Genomic DNA, 15,772 nt, shown 5'->3' with positions numbered 1-15,772 from the left:
AGACAGAGTCTCACTCTGTTGCCCAGGCTGGAGTGCAATGGCGTGATCTCAGCTCACTGCAACCTCCACCTCCCAGGTTCGAGTGATTCTTCTGCCTTAGCCGCCCAAGTAGCTGGGATTACAGGCACCCGCCACCACGCCTGGCTAATTTTTCTGTATTTTTAGTAGAGGCAGGGTTTCACCATCTTGACCAGGCTGGTCAAACTCCTGACCTCGTGATCCACCCACCTCGGTCTCCCAAAGTGCTGGGATTACAGGCGTGAGCCACTGCGCCCAGCCCAACAACAAACATATTATTAATAGCTCAAGCTCCTCATCTCATAGTGAACCCATAAAGATGGTAGACCAGTACTACATATGTGAGAAAGGCACCCCTCCCTCCCTGGGACCAAATGTGGAGGGTATTATTAGCCACAACAAGGATCCCAGTAATGCCTAGAGCTTTGGGCTTTAATTCATCACTGATTCACGACCTGATTGGCTGCTTATTAACACATTTATTTGGAAACCTGCAGTTCGGACTCCAAGTACTCTGATGAAATGTTTTCCTGGATAAATGTGGTTTTGACATTATCTGACGGGCTTCCCCAAATGCAGGACTTACTACCTTAAACTTGAGAGAGTCCTGAGCAAACCAAGATTCTGGTCATCTTAATCTGCAAAATCAGGACAACAGTACCTACCACCTAAGGCTACTATGAAGAATAAGTTGTTTTAGGCAGCAAAGCATCCAAGACATGGCCCAGCAGATGGTACGAGATCCATAAATGTTCATTATTCTTGTTATCAGTAAGACCTCCTCACTGTCAAAGCAAAAACCATGCACCCATTTCTTTCCTGCAGGTTTTTGTTGATTTGGAAGGTTACGCAATCCCTGTTCTGCTCCAGGTAGACAAGGGAATCACTAAGAATCCAAACTTCATTCTATCATCCCTAAACAGAGCTGGCAAAGCTCCCTGAAGGCAGTTGCAACATCCACTGTTTCCTTTGCTTCTTGGCACCACAATTTATGCTCACTGTGCACCCACTACTGCTGTCCACTCTCAAGTTGCTACACACAGAGCTCCGGCAAAGAGCAGGTGGTGACAGAGAGGAGCTTCCCATACAAGAATGTCTGAAAAGCGGCAGAAAGGTGGCCTGACAACTTACCAAAAGGTGGAACATAAGACAACAAGAACTCAAGTAGAGGATCAAAATGGCAGCAGTGATGCGGGGAGGGAGCCCAGAATGAATCAAATGGCTCAGAAAATGGGCAAGGGAAGCAAGCAGCATAGCAAAGTGTTTTGGCAGGAATGTGGCTTAGGAGACTAATAAACTTATAAAAAAAAATTACAGTCAAAGAGACAGACTCCAAACCTACATATATCTCCATGGGAAACATCCAAAAAAATGTATGTTTGCAAATAGGAACTTCTCCCATCTGTTGCAGTGTTGCTACATTTTTGCAGGAAAGAGCGAGGGTCCATTAACAGTCCCCTGACACTGCAAAATACTGTCTGGTTCTGGTTGATCACCTGTCACTCAGATATGGAGGTGCCTACCTAAATCCCTGCAGAAAGCACAGCTGTTCAGGGGCCAGGATTTTTCTACAGAGCACCAGCCAGACAACCCATTCAACCTAGTCATCACCCAGACAGGCTTACCCAGAGCAGCAAGGAATGAGAGAAACAACAGTGCAGAACAGAGCCTGCCAGCTTGGACATTACCCCCAAGAAGGCTGTCTTCATGTCTTGAGAAGATCAAACCATTCTTGGATCCATTCAGAAAATATTTTCCGGCCAGGTGCAGTGGCTCACGCCTATAATTCCAGCACTTTGAGAGGCCGAGGCGGGTGGGTCACCTGAGGTCAGGAGTTGGAGACCAGCCTGACCAACATGGTAAAACTCTGTCTTTACTAAAAATACAAAAATTAGCCCAGCATGGTGGCATGCACCTGAAATCTCAGCTACTAGGGAGACTGAGGCAGGAGAATCACTTGAATCCAGGAGGCAGAGGTTGCAGTGAGCCAAGATCCAGCCTGGGCAACAAGAGCAAAACTCCATCTCAAAAAAAAAAAAAAAGTATTTTCTGAGCATTTTCTCTGTGCCAGAAATTATTCTTGGCACTGGGGATTGAGCAGTGGTCTCTTCCTCATGGGGCTTGCAGTCTAGTGGAGAGACAAACACATCAGCTCTAAGTATATGCCACGGGATCGGGTGATGTGAAGGGGTTCATTATGTCCCTTCAAAATTCATCTGTTGGAGTCCTAACCCCAGTACCTCAGTACTTTACTGAATATGAAGTGTTTTTTGTTTTGTTTTGTTTTTGAGACGGTCTCATTCTGTCTCCCAGTTTGGAGTACAAAGGCGCAATCTCAGCTCACTGCAACCTTTATCTCTCAGGTTCAAGTAATTCTCATGCCTCAGCTTTCCAAGTAACTGGGATTACAGGTGTGCACCACCACACCCAGATAATTTTTACATTTTTAGTAGAGACAGGGTTTCACCATGTTGGCCAGACTAGTCTCAAACTCCTGACCTCAGGTCTTCTGCCTGCCTTGGTCTCCCAAAATGCCAAGATTATAGGCGTGAGTCACTGCACCCAGTGCCCTGAATATGAGGTCTTTAGAGAAGTAATGGAGTTAATGTAAGGTCATTAGGGTGGGCCCTGATCCAATATGAACTGGTGTCCTTATCAAAATGGAACATTTGAATACAGAGACAGACACACATGGAGGACAGATGATGAAAAGAGACACAGGAAGAAGACAGCCCCATGGCTAAGCCAAGGAGCATGGCGTGGAACAGATCCTTCCTGTGCAGCCTCAGAAGGACCTGCCTTGCCGACACCTTGATTTTGGACTTCCAGCCTCCAGAATGAGATACGGTAAGGCCTGCTGTTCCAGCCACTGGGTCTGTGGTGCACTCTTATGGCAGGCCTAGCAAACCAGTCCAGGTGGTGAGGAGAGACAAAGCAGAGTGAAGGGGCAAAAAGTGACTGGTGACAGGGCATTCAGAGACTGTCCTCAGGGTGAGGCCACTGGAATTCCAACAGCAGGGCCTACCTGTGGGCCCCACCAGGTCTGCTCCTCAAAGGGCTTCTTAAATAGACAAAGCCCCTCAAAGAGCCCCAAGGTGCACCGTCACACACAGCCATTAATGTATGAATACTTGGCTTAATGCATTTTGTGTCCAAGTTGCGTCGTGGCTCTTGCTCCTTGAAAGAGAAAGTGGGAATATCATTTCCCTCAATATTCTCCCTTTCTCTTTCTTCTCAACCACTGTCTTTGTCAGTGTTAACAAAATGCCATAGACTGGATGCCTTATAAAAAATAGACAATTTAGCCCAGCTCAGTGGCTCATGCCTGCAATCCAAACACTTTGGGAGGCTGAGGTGGGTGGATCACCTGAGGTCAGGAGTTCAAGACTGGCCTGGCCAACATGGTGAAACCCCGTCTGCTAAAAATACAAAAATTAGCTGGGCGTGGTGGCGCATGCCTGTAGTCCCAGCTACTTAGGAGCCTGAGACAGGAGAATTACTTGAACTTGGGAAGTGGAGGTTGTAGTGAGCCAAGATCACTCCATTGCACTCCAGCCTGGGCAAGAAGAGTGAAACTCCATCTCAAAAAAAAAAAAAGAAAGAAAGAACAGACATGTATTCCTCACAATTCTGGAGCTGGGAAGTCTAAGCCTAACACACCAGCAGATCCAGTGTCTGATGAGGGCCCGTTTTCTGCCTTAGAAATGGCACCTTTTCACCAAATTCTCATATGGTGGAAGGGCAAACAAGCTCCTTCAGGCACCCTTTATTTTATGTATTTATTTATTTATTTATTTATTTATTTATTTAGAGACAGAGTTTTGTTCAAGGCAACCTCCACCTCCCACCCCACCTCCTGCCTCAGCCTCCCAAGTAGCTGGGATTACAGGGCTCCACCATCACGCCCCACTAATTTTTGTATTTTTAGTAGAGTCAGGGTTTCACCATGTTGGTCAGGCTGGTCTCGAGCCCCTCACCTTAAGTGATCCACCCGTCTCACCCTCCCAAAGTGCTGGGATTACAGGGATGAGCCACCATGCCTGGCCATTTTTTTTTTTTTAAGTTTTTTTCAAGACAGAGTCATGGACTATCACCCAGGCTGGAGTGCAATGATGCGATCTCAGCTCACTGCAACCTCCATCGGGCACCCTCTATAAGGGCACTAATCTCATTCATGAGGGTAGATCTCATCACCTACCAAAAGCCTCATCTCCAAATACCACCACACTGGAGGTTCGAATTTCAGCAAAAGAATGTTGGGGAACACAAACATTCTGATCACAGCAACCATCCGCCATAAATCGTACCATGTTTCCCATGAAGAGATGATGGGGCATGGATTCACAGCTGTCTTACATAAACCAGCAAGAGTCAAAGATTTCCAAAGGTCATCCCACACACTGGCATGCCTCTCCCTTGCAATCCAGGCATGGTAAGGGTTGGGGCAGAATCAAGGATGCTTAGTCCAGGGTCATGGTTGCGGAACCAACCTGCCTAGGCTGAGTGTGTATAATCTGCAGCTTTAGCCCAGTGGGCACTGGTGTTAACAAACCAAGGTGACCCAAACCCTTAGCCCAGTAATCTGCAAACCTCCATTTAGTCAGCAGAGCCAACAAGGATGGGCAACAAAGCAGTGGCTATTAATATTTTAAAGGTAAATAACTCCATGTAGAATTTGATGAAACCCATGGACCTTCTCCTCAGAAATATGATTACATGTACACAATTGACAGGGCTCCATAGACCTCCAAAGCTTATCAATTATCCTTCTCTAGTTCACGAACTTCCAAGAAATAACCTCTGCAAATGGCAAGAACCACAAAGAAAAAGAGAAAGAATAATGGTGAACAAGGGAAGATGGAAGACACTGCAAACTATATCACTCAAAGAGGACTAATTTTCTTAATATATAAAGAGCTCCTATAAATCAATAAGCAAAAGGCCAAAAACACAAAATAAAAGTGGGGAGTAGACATGAACAATGAACAGAAATGAAATACAAACAGTTGAGAAGGTAGGAAAATATACTCAACTCCCTTGTAAATAAGAGAAACAATAAATAAAACAAGATATCATGTTTAATACACTAGATTGGCAAAGATCAAAAAGAGTACCTTGTTGGCTGGCATGTGGAAAAGCAAACACTCCCATATCAGGTAGGTGTGATTACAAGTTGGGAACCCTTATAAATTATGAGGGTTATAAATGTGATTATACATTGACAACCTCTATGGCAGGCAATTTGGCAATACTTATCAACAGTTACAACAGACATATCGGTTAACATATCAACAGTTAAAACAGACACAGTGTCTCATGCCTGTAATCTCAAAACTTTGGTGGCCAAGGTGGGCGGATCACGAGGTCAGGAGTTCAAGAGCAGACTGGTCAATACAGTGACACCCCATCTCTACTAAAAATACAAAAATTAGCCAGGCGTGGTGGCACACACCTGTAGTCCCAACTACTCAGGAGGCTGAGACAGAAGAATCGCTTGAACCCGGGAGGTGGAGGTCACAGTGAGCTAAGATCATGCCACTACACTCCAGCCTGGGCAACAGAGCATCTGAGACTCCATCTCAAAAAAGAAAAGAAAAGAAAACAGACATACCTTTTGGCCTAAAACTAGGAATTTGACCCTCTGATACACTGGAAACATTTACAAAGTGACAAATGAACATGTACATTTACTGCAGTATGTTCTGGGAATAACAAAAAAACAATTATGTACTACCTAAATGTCCATTGACAACATGATACCTCCACACAATGACTACTACTACGCAATCATTAAGTAGCATAAACAGTGAGGCAATTCTCTAGCAGTCATGGGGAAGGATGCTCAAGACATATTGCTAAGTGAAAAAAGCAAGATAATGAACAGCATGCAAGGTTTAAAAATACATCTGCCCTGGTGGGTGGGAGGGATGGATGAAGAGAAGCTGGTTCAGGGGTACAAACAAACATAGATGGGACTAAATTCTAATGTTTGTTAGTGTGACTATATTTAGCAGCCATACTTTGTATATTTCAAGGTAACTAGGAGGGAGGACTTGAAATGATACCAACACATGGAAATGAATACTCAGGTGATGGATACCCCGATACTCTGGCTTAATCATTACACATTCCATGCATGCAACTCACATGTACCCCATAAATATGTAAAATATTATGTATCAATAAAAGAAGAAAAATCTCCCCATACCCACGCATTTATGTGGGTCTGTATGCATATAGGGTATCTCTGGAGGGATATACAAGAACTAGAAAGAGGGGTGACCTCTCAGGGGAAGACCCAGGAACTGAAGAGCCCAGATAAGAAGCAGTTACTTCTCACTGCAAACCCTCTCAGAACCTTTGAATTTCAGACCATGTGTCTGTATTACTGATTCCAAAACTTAACCAAATGCATCTTGAAAACACAAAGATGATTAAAAACCAAAAGGAACCCAGTGATTAGAAGTTGCACAGATAGGGCAGAGTGAGCACCATCAGTGCTAAAGATGGCTCTACCATGAGTGGTTCTTTACGTCCATGAGAATATCCCAAACTGTTACTCTACTCGTCAAAAATCCAAATTTCCAGAACTCCTTCAACAACTTTTCCCATCACTCACGAGTGATGGGGAAGGGAGAGTCTCTTCCCAGGAAAGTGCCACTGTTTCTGAAGTTGGCCAAATCTCAGTTGCCCCAGAGTTCTTAGGAAAAAACGCATAGAGCATATAAAGTGAGTTTTCAACCTTGTAAGTTCCAAGAAACACAACAGAGCCCCGAGGATTCTAACCAAAGAGAAACGTGAGGCCAGAATATTTCCCAGTGCGTGGCACACAGAATCTGCTAAGATGCCACGCCGGCTGCTCCCTCATTTCAGGGCGAGAGACCACAATCAAGCAGCAAAGCAGGGCAGCATGAAGAGCAGCTGGCTAATGGGTACAAACATACATAGACAGAAGGACTAAATGCTAATGTTGGCTGGGGCGACTATGCTTAGTAGCAATACTTTGTATATTTCATTGTTGTTGTTATTGTTGTTTTGTTGTTGAAATGGAGTTTTTGCTCTTGTTGCTTAGGCTGGAGTGCAGTGGCACAATCTCGGCTCACTGTAACCTCCATCTCCCTGGTTCAAGCGATTCTCCTGCCTCAGCCTCCCAAGTAGCTGGGACACGCTAGTTTTTTTTTGTTTTGTTTTGTTTTGTTTTGTATTTTTAATAGAGACAGGGTTTCACCATGTTGGCCAGGCTGGTCTTGAACTCCTGACCTGAGGTGATCCACTGATCTCGGCCTCCCAAAGTGCTGGGATTACAGGCATGAGCCATCGTGCCTGGCCATACTTTGTATACGTCAAGGTAATGAGATGAGAGGACTTGATACCAACACATGGAAATGATGAATACTCATGTCCAAAGTGGGTATGGAAAAAGTGCCCACTTTGTCTATGGCACCAGCCTGGACTCAGATGAACAGCCCTGGGCTCTAACCCTGTCTCTTTCAGTAAACAGCAAATGCTGGGCTGCACCCCCAGATTCCACATCAGTGATGAAGAATTGACTCCCCCAGACACAGGCTCTCAAGCTGTGAGTTTTCCCCAGGAAACGCCCTCAGCAACTGTCCTGTCCAAGGCCATGCCCCTTACCTGGGCAGCCCCCATCAAGGACTGGCCCATGCAGAAATATAAAGCCCAATCCTCTCATCCCAAGTTGGACAGCTCTGAAAGGCCAGCTCAGTGCCAGCGCTCACCATAGCATGGGCGGGGGCTTTGGCTGAGAGCGGCATTGGAGCCCAGCTTCTCCCTCTGCCCAGTGCTGCTTTGCCCCTTCCCTTGCAGATGTCAGTTCTGAGAGTAATTCCTAAAAGCACATTCATCTCCTTCCCAAGATCTGCTTGCCTGGAAATCAGCCACAACCCGTACTGACAGCCTAAGAAGGTGCTGGCGCTTGAACTATGCTCCCCCAAAAGATACCTTCAAGTCCCCTGGTACCCGTGGACATGATCTTCTTTGGAAATAGAAATACGGACTTTGCAGATGTCATCGAGTTAAAATGAAGCAATACTGGATTAGGGAGGACCTACATCCCGTGACTGCTGTCCTTATAAAGAGACACAGGAAGAGATCAAGAGACAGAAGAGCCACACAGAGTGAAGACGATCGTGTGAAGAGAGATGCAGAGACTGGAGTGCTGCCATCATAAGCCAAAAAATGCCAAAGCGTGCCAGCTACCACCAGAAGCTAGAAAGAGGCAAGGAAGGATCCTCCTTTGGCTTCTGAGGGGGCACGGCCCTACCGACACCTTGGTTTTGAGTTCTAGCCTCCAGAACTGTGAGAGAATAAATTTCTCTTGTTGAAGCCACCCAGTGTGTGGTAATTTGTTAGAACCATCCTAGCAAACTCATAGAGAAAGTCAGAGAGAAGCTCTGCTCAGGGCACCCTTCTACCTCATCACTGCAGGCAAGAACACCAGCAAGCTGGTTGGTACCCCCCAGGGCTGCTGCAAGCATCTAACGAGAATGTGCACAAGAGGGAGACCCTGAAAAAAACCACAAAACACTGTCGCACTGGGCTGGTGCTGATGATGGAGGAGAGGAAACAGCTCTCTCGAATTCAGAGGCATCCCCCTGCTCGGGGACTATTCAGACCCTGTGTTTCCAGCTCTTTCCTGCTGGTCATCTTACCACCCAGCGGCACCTCCTATCAGAAAGCGTGAAATTCAATTCAGGTCAGCACTTAGACCAGGGCTGAGTGACGAAAGAGGTTTCACCCATCAGCTAAAATAAGGCCTGGGGATTATCTATGGGTTTCAATTAGCCAAGAGAGCAGGTCTCTCCATTACCATGAATAATCGACAGAGGGAATATATGTCCCAAGGCAAATGATACCCTGTGCCCAAGCTACCCTCCCACGGAGAAACTGTCCCTCTCTTCGGGGGCACATGGCTGCCACTCCCCACCCCTTCTGGGTAGATAAACCCTGGGACAGATGATTGCCACGTCGACCTGCCATCTCTGGCAGCATGCAGAATTCTATAGTCTCACAGACCTAAGTCGGATTGGTGTGCACGGGTAGCTATAGCGTTGACTCAACACCTGCAGAGAAAATGTAGGGTTGTACTCTTCTCTGTGGGCACCGTTTCTCTACTGTTGTGCTGACTCAAAGCACGCTTTGAAGTCCTTGGGACCTGTATCAATGAACACTAGGAACCAGGCCGTGTGTGCCAATTTCCATCATTCACAAGTACTTCAAAAAGATGAGGCAGAGCAGGAAGTTCAAAAGAACCCGCCCACAACTGCAGAATGCAATCTCCGAAATTACAGGCACTGCCTTGTCACACAGGGCACGTCGAGCAGGTGCTTCGCCAATGCCTCCTTCTTGCCAAGAAGTCCCTGCCAAGGATTAATAGGAATTTCCAGTTCTCTGAGCATTTCTTGTTCCTCAGAGCAATTACCCCTAAATTTCTAGCACTTCAAAAATACAGGATTTAGCACCTGTTTGTTTCAAAAATACCTGCTAAAAACAGATCTGTCAAAAGGCCACCTCTAAGATTAGTCATATTTCCTGCTCGGCGAAACATAGTAAATCGTATTTTTAGTAACTCCTTCACTCCAGGTATCTGGCGCTGTCGTGCTCTAAGCATGATTATTGGCAACTTACTAAGCAGGCAACCCTTATTCTTAGCCTAAAAATAGTTCCAATGGAAGTGACAAGCAGGCTTATTATTTTTTAACCCAGGGTTAGAACAAGAGATTTCAACACCTTAACCAATCATTTTATGTACTCAACCTAGACTCTCAGTGAGACTCAATTCCAAAAGAAGGTAACAGTGGCACAGACCGTCCGTTCTTGTTTTGTAGTTCGCCTGCCCACGACACTGGCTCGATACCTGAGATATACCTACATTTTTCTCAATTAAGATTTTTCCAACTATATTTTTTCAATTTTTATCAATTTTTTACAAAACGTAATAACCTGTCATGTGCCAGAGACCATCCCTCTCACAGGTATCATGAACCAACACCAGGGTTCAAGCAATTCTCCTGCATCAGCCACCTGAGTAGCTGGTATTACAGGTGTGCACCACAACACTCAGCTAATTTCTGTATTTTTAGTAGAGATGGGGTTTCTCCACGTTGGCCAGGCTGGTCTCAAACTCCTAACCTCAAGTGATCCACCCACCTCGGCCTCACAACCACCGCTTCTGGCCACTAAACCGAACTTCTAAGGAATTAATCTAAATACATTGCTGACAATAAAGGACCATTGTTTTACAAGTTCCTTACAAACATTATTTATGTCTCTATTGGAAACATTGTAAGTGGTTTCTAAGTTGTTTCTATTCAAAGCTTAATGTTTATGGAAATTTAAAATCTTAAACTCTCTCTTTTTTTTGTTGTTTTGTTTTGTTTTGTTTTGTTTTGTTTTGTTTTGTTTTGTTTGAGACAGAGTCTTACTCTTGTTACCCAGGCTGGAGTGCAGTGGCTCGATCTCAGCTCACTGCAACCTCTGCATTCCGGATTCAAGCGATTCTCCTGCCTCACAGCCTTCCGAGTAGCTGGGATTACAGGCGTGCACCACCACACCTGGCTAATTTTTGTATTTTTAGTAGAGATGGGGTTTCACCATGTTGGCCAGGCTGATCTAGAACTCCTGACCTCAAGTGATCAGCCCACCTTGGCCTCCCAAAGTGCTGGGATCACAGGCGTGAGCCACCACATCCAACCTGTTTCTGTGCCTCACTTCCATTTTCTGTAAGTCACTTTCCTTCTTTTGTCCACAGGTGATATTATCTGACCATGCAGCAGCCCCCAAGTCACTCTGTCTGGTTGGGGGCCGGGGCTGGGGGCCACCTGTTACGTGTCAGAGACCACGCCTCTCATAGGTATCATGAACCAATTCCAGGGTCTGCAAGCACAACCACTCCAGGTGTTTCAAAGTCATGACCCCACACTCTTGCTTCATGGCTTTGCTCTTTGTCTCAAAGCCAGAGAATGGTACTTTCCAGAATCTGGCTTTGTGATCATTTCCTCTGGTCTAATCATCAACTTAGGTTTAGTCAAAGACACTCAGCCCTGACTGAGAAGGTACCTATTAAGAGCTTCACAGGGCCAAGTGAACTATTATTTTTAAAGCCAGATTAACAGAGATTGCATTAACTCAAAGGAGGACAAAACTAGGTCTCGGCCTTAAGCCATCTTTTCTTTACAAGCAGTAAAAGGGCCATCTAGATTCAAATGACTTCTAAACAAACAACTTCAGAGGAAAAGCAGGCAAAAGACTATCCTATAGGCAGTGGTGGCAAAAGGAGCCTCTTGATGAGATCGGATTGAAACCTAAAAGGAAAGTCAGGAAAAAAAACTGGCTCCTTTTGTCACCTGGACTCAGACAGTGATTCCCAGCAAACCATGAAAGATTTCACCCAGAGCTTTTTGGAAATGTGACCAAGTCGAAATGGAACACACTACACACACACACACACACACACACACACACACACACACACACACCATACTAAATACCTTCAACCAGCAATAACCCAGATTTTAGCACAAATCTCCCCAAACCAAGTGCACAGTTTGAGAATGCAGCTATGAAGCAGCCAAACTTCGGGTGCCCTCTCAACTTCCCTTTCTCTAAGCCCTCTTTCAGCTTTGTCATGGATTGATTTTTCAAAGACAAGCTCCCCTGAATCCTTTCGCTCCACATGGGTTGGGAGTACTTCTCACTACAGTATTAATGACTTCATTCCCCTCCTAATGTGGAATGTATACTTTATAAAAGGATGGGCCAGGTGTGGTGGTTCATGTCTGTAATCCTAGCACTTTGGGAGGCCAAGGTGGGAGGATCACTTGAGGCCAGGAGTTCGAGACCAGCCTGAGTAACAACACAGTGAGACCCCTCTCCCTACAAAAAATGTTTAAAACTAAAAAGAAAGGACAGGAGAAAAAGGAAGTTCTAAATCCAAAATGTACACACCTCAAGAAAAGAGGACGTAATGAGGGAGAGAGGCCTCCCTGGGTCACCCACAGTGAGGGACACTGGAGGTTTAATGACCTCCTTTTCCTCAGCTCTACTCACTGGAGGGAACTTTCCCCAGGCCAAAACCCTGTTAGCCTCTCATGGTTTAAAAGAACTTCAGGTTACAAATAGCCTGAGGCTGCCGTCATCTTTGTTTTTGGCTTTAGTTAGGCAATACCCAAAACTAGAGTGCGGATGGGGACTCATTTTAATTTAGTAATCCTTCCCAGAGTCAAGCGCGTGCGCGAACACACACACACACACACAAACACACACACACACACCCATTTTAATCCCTACAATCCACTAAAACCCAAATCTATTCGTTAAGCATTAAAGGTGTTGGATTTGGGAGATAAATGCTATGAACGACACCATTGTTTCATGAAAGCTAGCAATTGAGTGAACTAAAATCCAGATTCTCCCCATGTCTGCCATCCCTGGAGCGCTGGTCCTCCCCGCTGGAGAGGAGCATCCCGGGAAAACCAAGTTTTTCAACACAGACATCTCTCCCCTGCCTCCTTCTCCACCCAAAGAACCACCATCCTTAACCGCGATCCATCAGTGGATCCAGGGAAATAATTGTACATCTAATTAACATCTCCTGTTATTGCAACATTGAAGCAAGATTCATCATTTAAGAAAGATAAGATGAGAGGGAAAGGGGCGTGGAGGCCTGGAGGAGCAGCGAGTCTCTTCCAGTGCATCCTACCTGGGAAGGAATTCCCTGCATGTGGGGGTTCCCATCGGGCCCAGCGCAGAGCTCCAGAACCCAAGCACTGGCTGAGCTCTGAATCCATCCCCAGGCAGTTCAGACAAGGCCAAGAGTTTTATGGCGCAAAAATGCGCTGAGACAGAGTCGGAGGCACAGCACAACACAGGAAAGTGGAGAGAAGCCAGAAGTCTGTGTAGCAGGCCAGGCGAGAAGAATGTACTCGCAGTGTTTGCCATTATGTTGTCAGCATAAAGACTCGCCTCTTTCTGTTATGTTTAGAGAGGAAATATGCACGACCAGACTGAATCCTATACGTTTCCAAGGAAAATAAACTTCCATCGCCAGTGCCAACAGGAATTTACACAGGGCCGGGAGGAGTGCGCTCACTCTAATTAGCCAACTGTGTGGCCTCGCAGCATCCTCGCGCCCTGAATGGACTCGCAATGTGGAAGTCAGACAGCTCGCTCCAAATCGGATCGAATCGAGGAGAAAAAGTGTGCCTCACTCCCTGCGGACTAGGACGAGGTTTGGAGATTGTTTTCCTTCTTCTTTGAAGGGTTACTCAAGTTCGTACTGAACGCTCCCTTTTTGCATGGGAATTCAGGCAGGAGGCACTTCTAAAAACTACTCACTCTAACCCCACTTGCCCATAATGAAGGGGTGTCTCACTCAGAAAGTCTGCAGGAGTACAGGGAAAATGACAAGGGTGATGGACACCTGCATGTACATGCAAGAAGCTTCAAGACCAAGTGGGGAAATGGAAGGGAAATTAAAGGTGGGTTGGGTGAGGCTGGGGACAGGCAGGAAGGGCACATTGGCCCTGTGACCAGGGCTTTCACAAGGCAGCCCCAGGCTGGGCAGAGGGCCCCAGGTCAGAAGGCAGAGGGCTTAGCTCCCAGGCCACCTGCTCAGTTGGGAATCCTGAACTCCCCCCTTCCCTCCGTTCGGCTGACACCTCCCTCACCCACGGACCACACAAAGGAGCTGGTCCTCCTCCAGGGCTGAGCCACCTCCAGCCTGGGGGGAGTCTTGAGCCCAAGATGACAGGAGCTTGGGGCAGCTCCAGCCTGGATTAGCTCTGAGTTCCAGGCAGCTCCCAGCCTTGGGTGACCCAGCCTCAAAAACAAGTCACCACCTCTTGGATTTCTTCTCACAGTTTTAAGTTACACCTTCCATCTACCTGCCCGTCGCCTGGCAAGGGTTCACGACCATCTAACTTCCAGCAAGGCTGGAGAGGTGCCCCTTTCGGAATCGGGGAGGTCCCCTTTCCTTTCCCCTCTTCTAGAAAGACAAGAAGGCATCCCCCCGTCTCTGGGGGGGTATCTGTCGTTTTGTTCCTGCCAGTAGCAGGGTCTTCACCGCAGCTCCCACCCTGAGCCTGGAGTGCACGGAGGAGCTGGGGGGACAGAGAGAAGGGGATGAGAACGGCGGGCATGAGAATGGTGGGTGATACAGGAGGCCGGGGTGGGAGGCTTGAGTGGATGGAGAGGAGCCCAGGTTGAGGGATGCACAGGTGGGGGGCAGAGACAAAAACCCTCCTCTGAGCATGAAAAATTCCCTAGCTGCGGGAGCCCACAGGTGGGGAGGAATGCAGGATCTCAGCCTTCCCCCACCTCCTGCCAGAGCACAGAACGGGGATCAGACTCTAAGGTTCCCCTGAGGCTGGCTGTTAGCTTTCCTGCTCCCCTGCCCCCGACATAAGAGCCCACCTCCTCTAGCCCGGGTTCCCGCCTCGCCACGGATCCGCCGCCCCTGCCGGCCTGGAGGGCAGAGGGGCCCCATCCCGCCCCCCGCGCTGGTGTCCGCCAGGCGGCGCCCTCCCAAGAACAGAACGGCGGCGCAGGACGCCCCCTCCCAGCCCCCAGCCCCGGGACAGCGGACCCCAGACCGCCCTTCCGGAAAGGCTGCGAGGGTCTGAGCGCGCGTTTGACTAGACCCCTCTTTTAACCCAAGAGGAAAGCCAGGAGGAGGGGGAAGGCGCCGGCCTGGGGCTGCGCACTGGGACTCCCAGCGCAGCGCTCCCCGCGGGGTCCCCGCCGCCCGCTCCCGCCCGGGTCCAGCAGCCCCACGCGCCGGGGAGACTCACCTTCTCCCCGGTCAGCACGTGCAGCCCCTCGCGCACCTTGGCGAAGGAGCCCTCGCCCAGCTTCCTGCTGCCGATGAGGTAGTTGCCCACGCGCTTGTGGTGCTGGAAGTCGCGGAGCCGCTCACGGGGCACGCCGCTCACCCAGGCTGGCAGGAAACTTCCCTCGCAGGCCGCCGCCGGCCTGGCCACGTCCTCCGCGCCGCTGCCGCCCCCCGGCGCCGCCGGCTCCCCCAGGAGCCCGTCCCCAGCCGCCGCCGGCATCGCGCTCGCCCGCGGCCCGCGCGGCTCCGGCTCGGCTCCCGCGCTCGCAGCTCCTCCTCCTCCGGCTCCTCGGCTCCCGCGGCTCCCTCGGCTGCTCCCGCCGCCGCCCCGGGCCGAGCCCCGCCCGGGTATCCGCACCCCGCGCCCGGGGCTGCCGCGATCACGCCCCCTGCGCCGCCAAGCGAGGCGCGCAGACAATAGCGGCCGCCCGGGCGACGCGGGACCAGGGACCCCGCCCCCAAAAGTTCTTCCTCGGAGGGTCGCCTGGGCCCCTTTCAGGACGCCGGGATCCCGCCCCGGGTCCCGTCCAGAAAGCTAATGACAGTCGCCTTGCTCAGGCGCGCGGGGTGGGGCGCGGTCCGGCGGTGCCTGGGTCCCGGGGTCCGGGTCCTTAGGTGCCTGGGTGCCTGGGTCCCGGAACCCGGGCGCCTCTGCAGCCTCCGCCTCGCCGCCGCCGTCTGGCCCGCACGGGCTCGGGTCCGGCTCGCGCGATCACTCCTAGCCTTGCGCCGGGCGGCCGCTCCCGCCGGAGAGAAGCGCGCGGCGGGCTGCAGGCGCCCTCTGGAAGGCAGCAGAAGAAAGCCCCATTCAGTTTGAATTTGCAGAAATTTAATCCGGTCGCGGGCGGCGGGAACAGATGAGAGCTCCACTCCGCAGCCCGTGCACTTTCAAATCCCTCGTAG

General features: G+C 49.1%; 1 protein-coding gene across 5 annotated transcripts in view; it reads right to left on the bottom strand.

Annotated features, from left to right (window-relative positions):
* Positions 1–15,772, bottom strand: part of HUNK (hormonally up-regulated Neu-associated kinase) — a 286,592-nt gene that overhangs the window by 129,681 nt on the left and 141,139 nt on the right. For 2 of the 5 annotated variants that reach the window (XR_010343928.1, XM_021669420.2), the window contains exon 1: positions 14,829–15,089. The exons of the other annotated variants lie outside the window; for them this stretch is intronic. Coding sequence is in view for 1 of the 2 variants with exons in the window: in XM_021669420.2 (XP_021525095.1) it covers positions 14,829–15,089 (261 nt within the window). In the remaining variant the exon portion in view is untranslated. Of the gene's footprint in view, positions 1–14,828; positions 15,090–15,772 lie in introns of those variants that run through there. 5 annotated transcript variants of the gene reach the window in all.

The sequence above is a fragment of the Aotus nancymaae genome, unplaced genomic scaffold (genome assembly GCF_030222135.1).
Source record: "Aotus nancymaae isolate 86718 unplaced genomic scaffold, 86718_ANA_hifiasm-v0.15.2.pri h1tg000022l_1, whole genome shotgun sequence".
Taxonomy (NCBI): domain Eukaryota; kingdom Metazoa; phylum Chordata; class Mammalia; order Primates; family Aotidae; genus Aotus; species Aotus nancymaae.
This window is presented reverse-complemented; position numbering and strand designations above follow the sequence as displayed.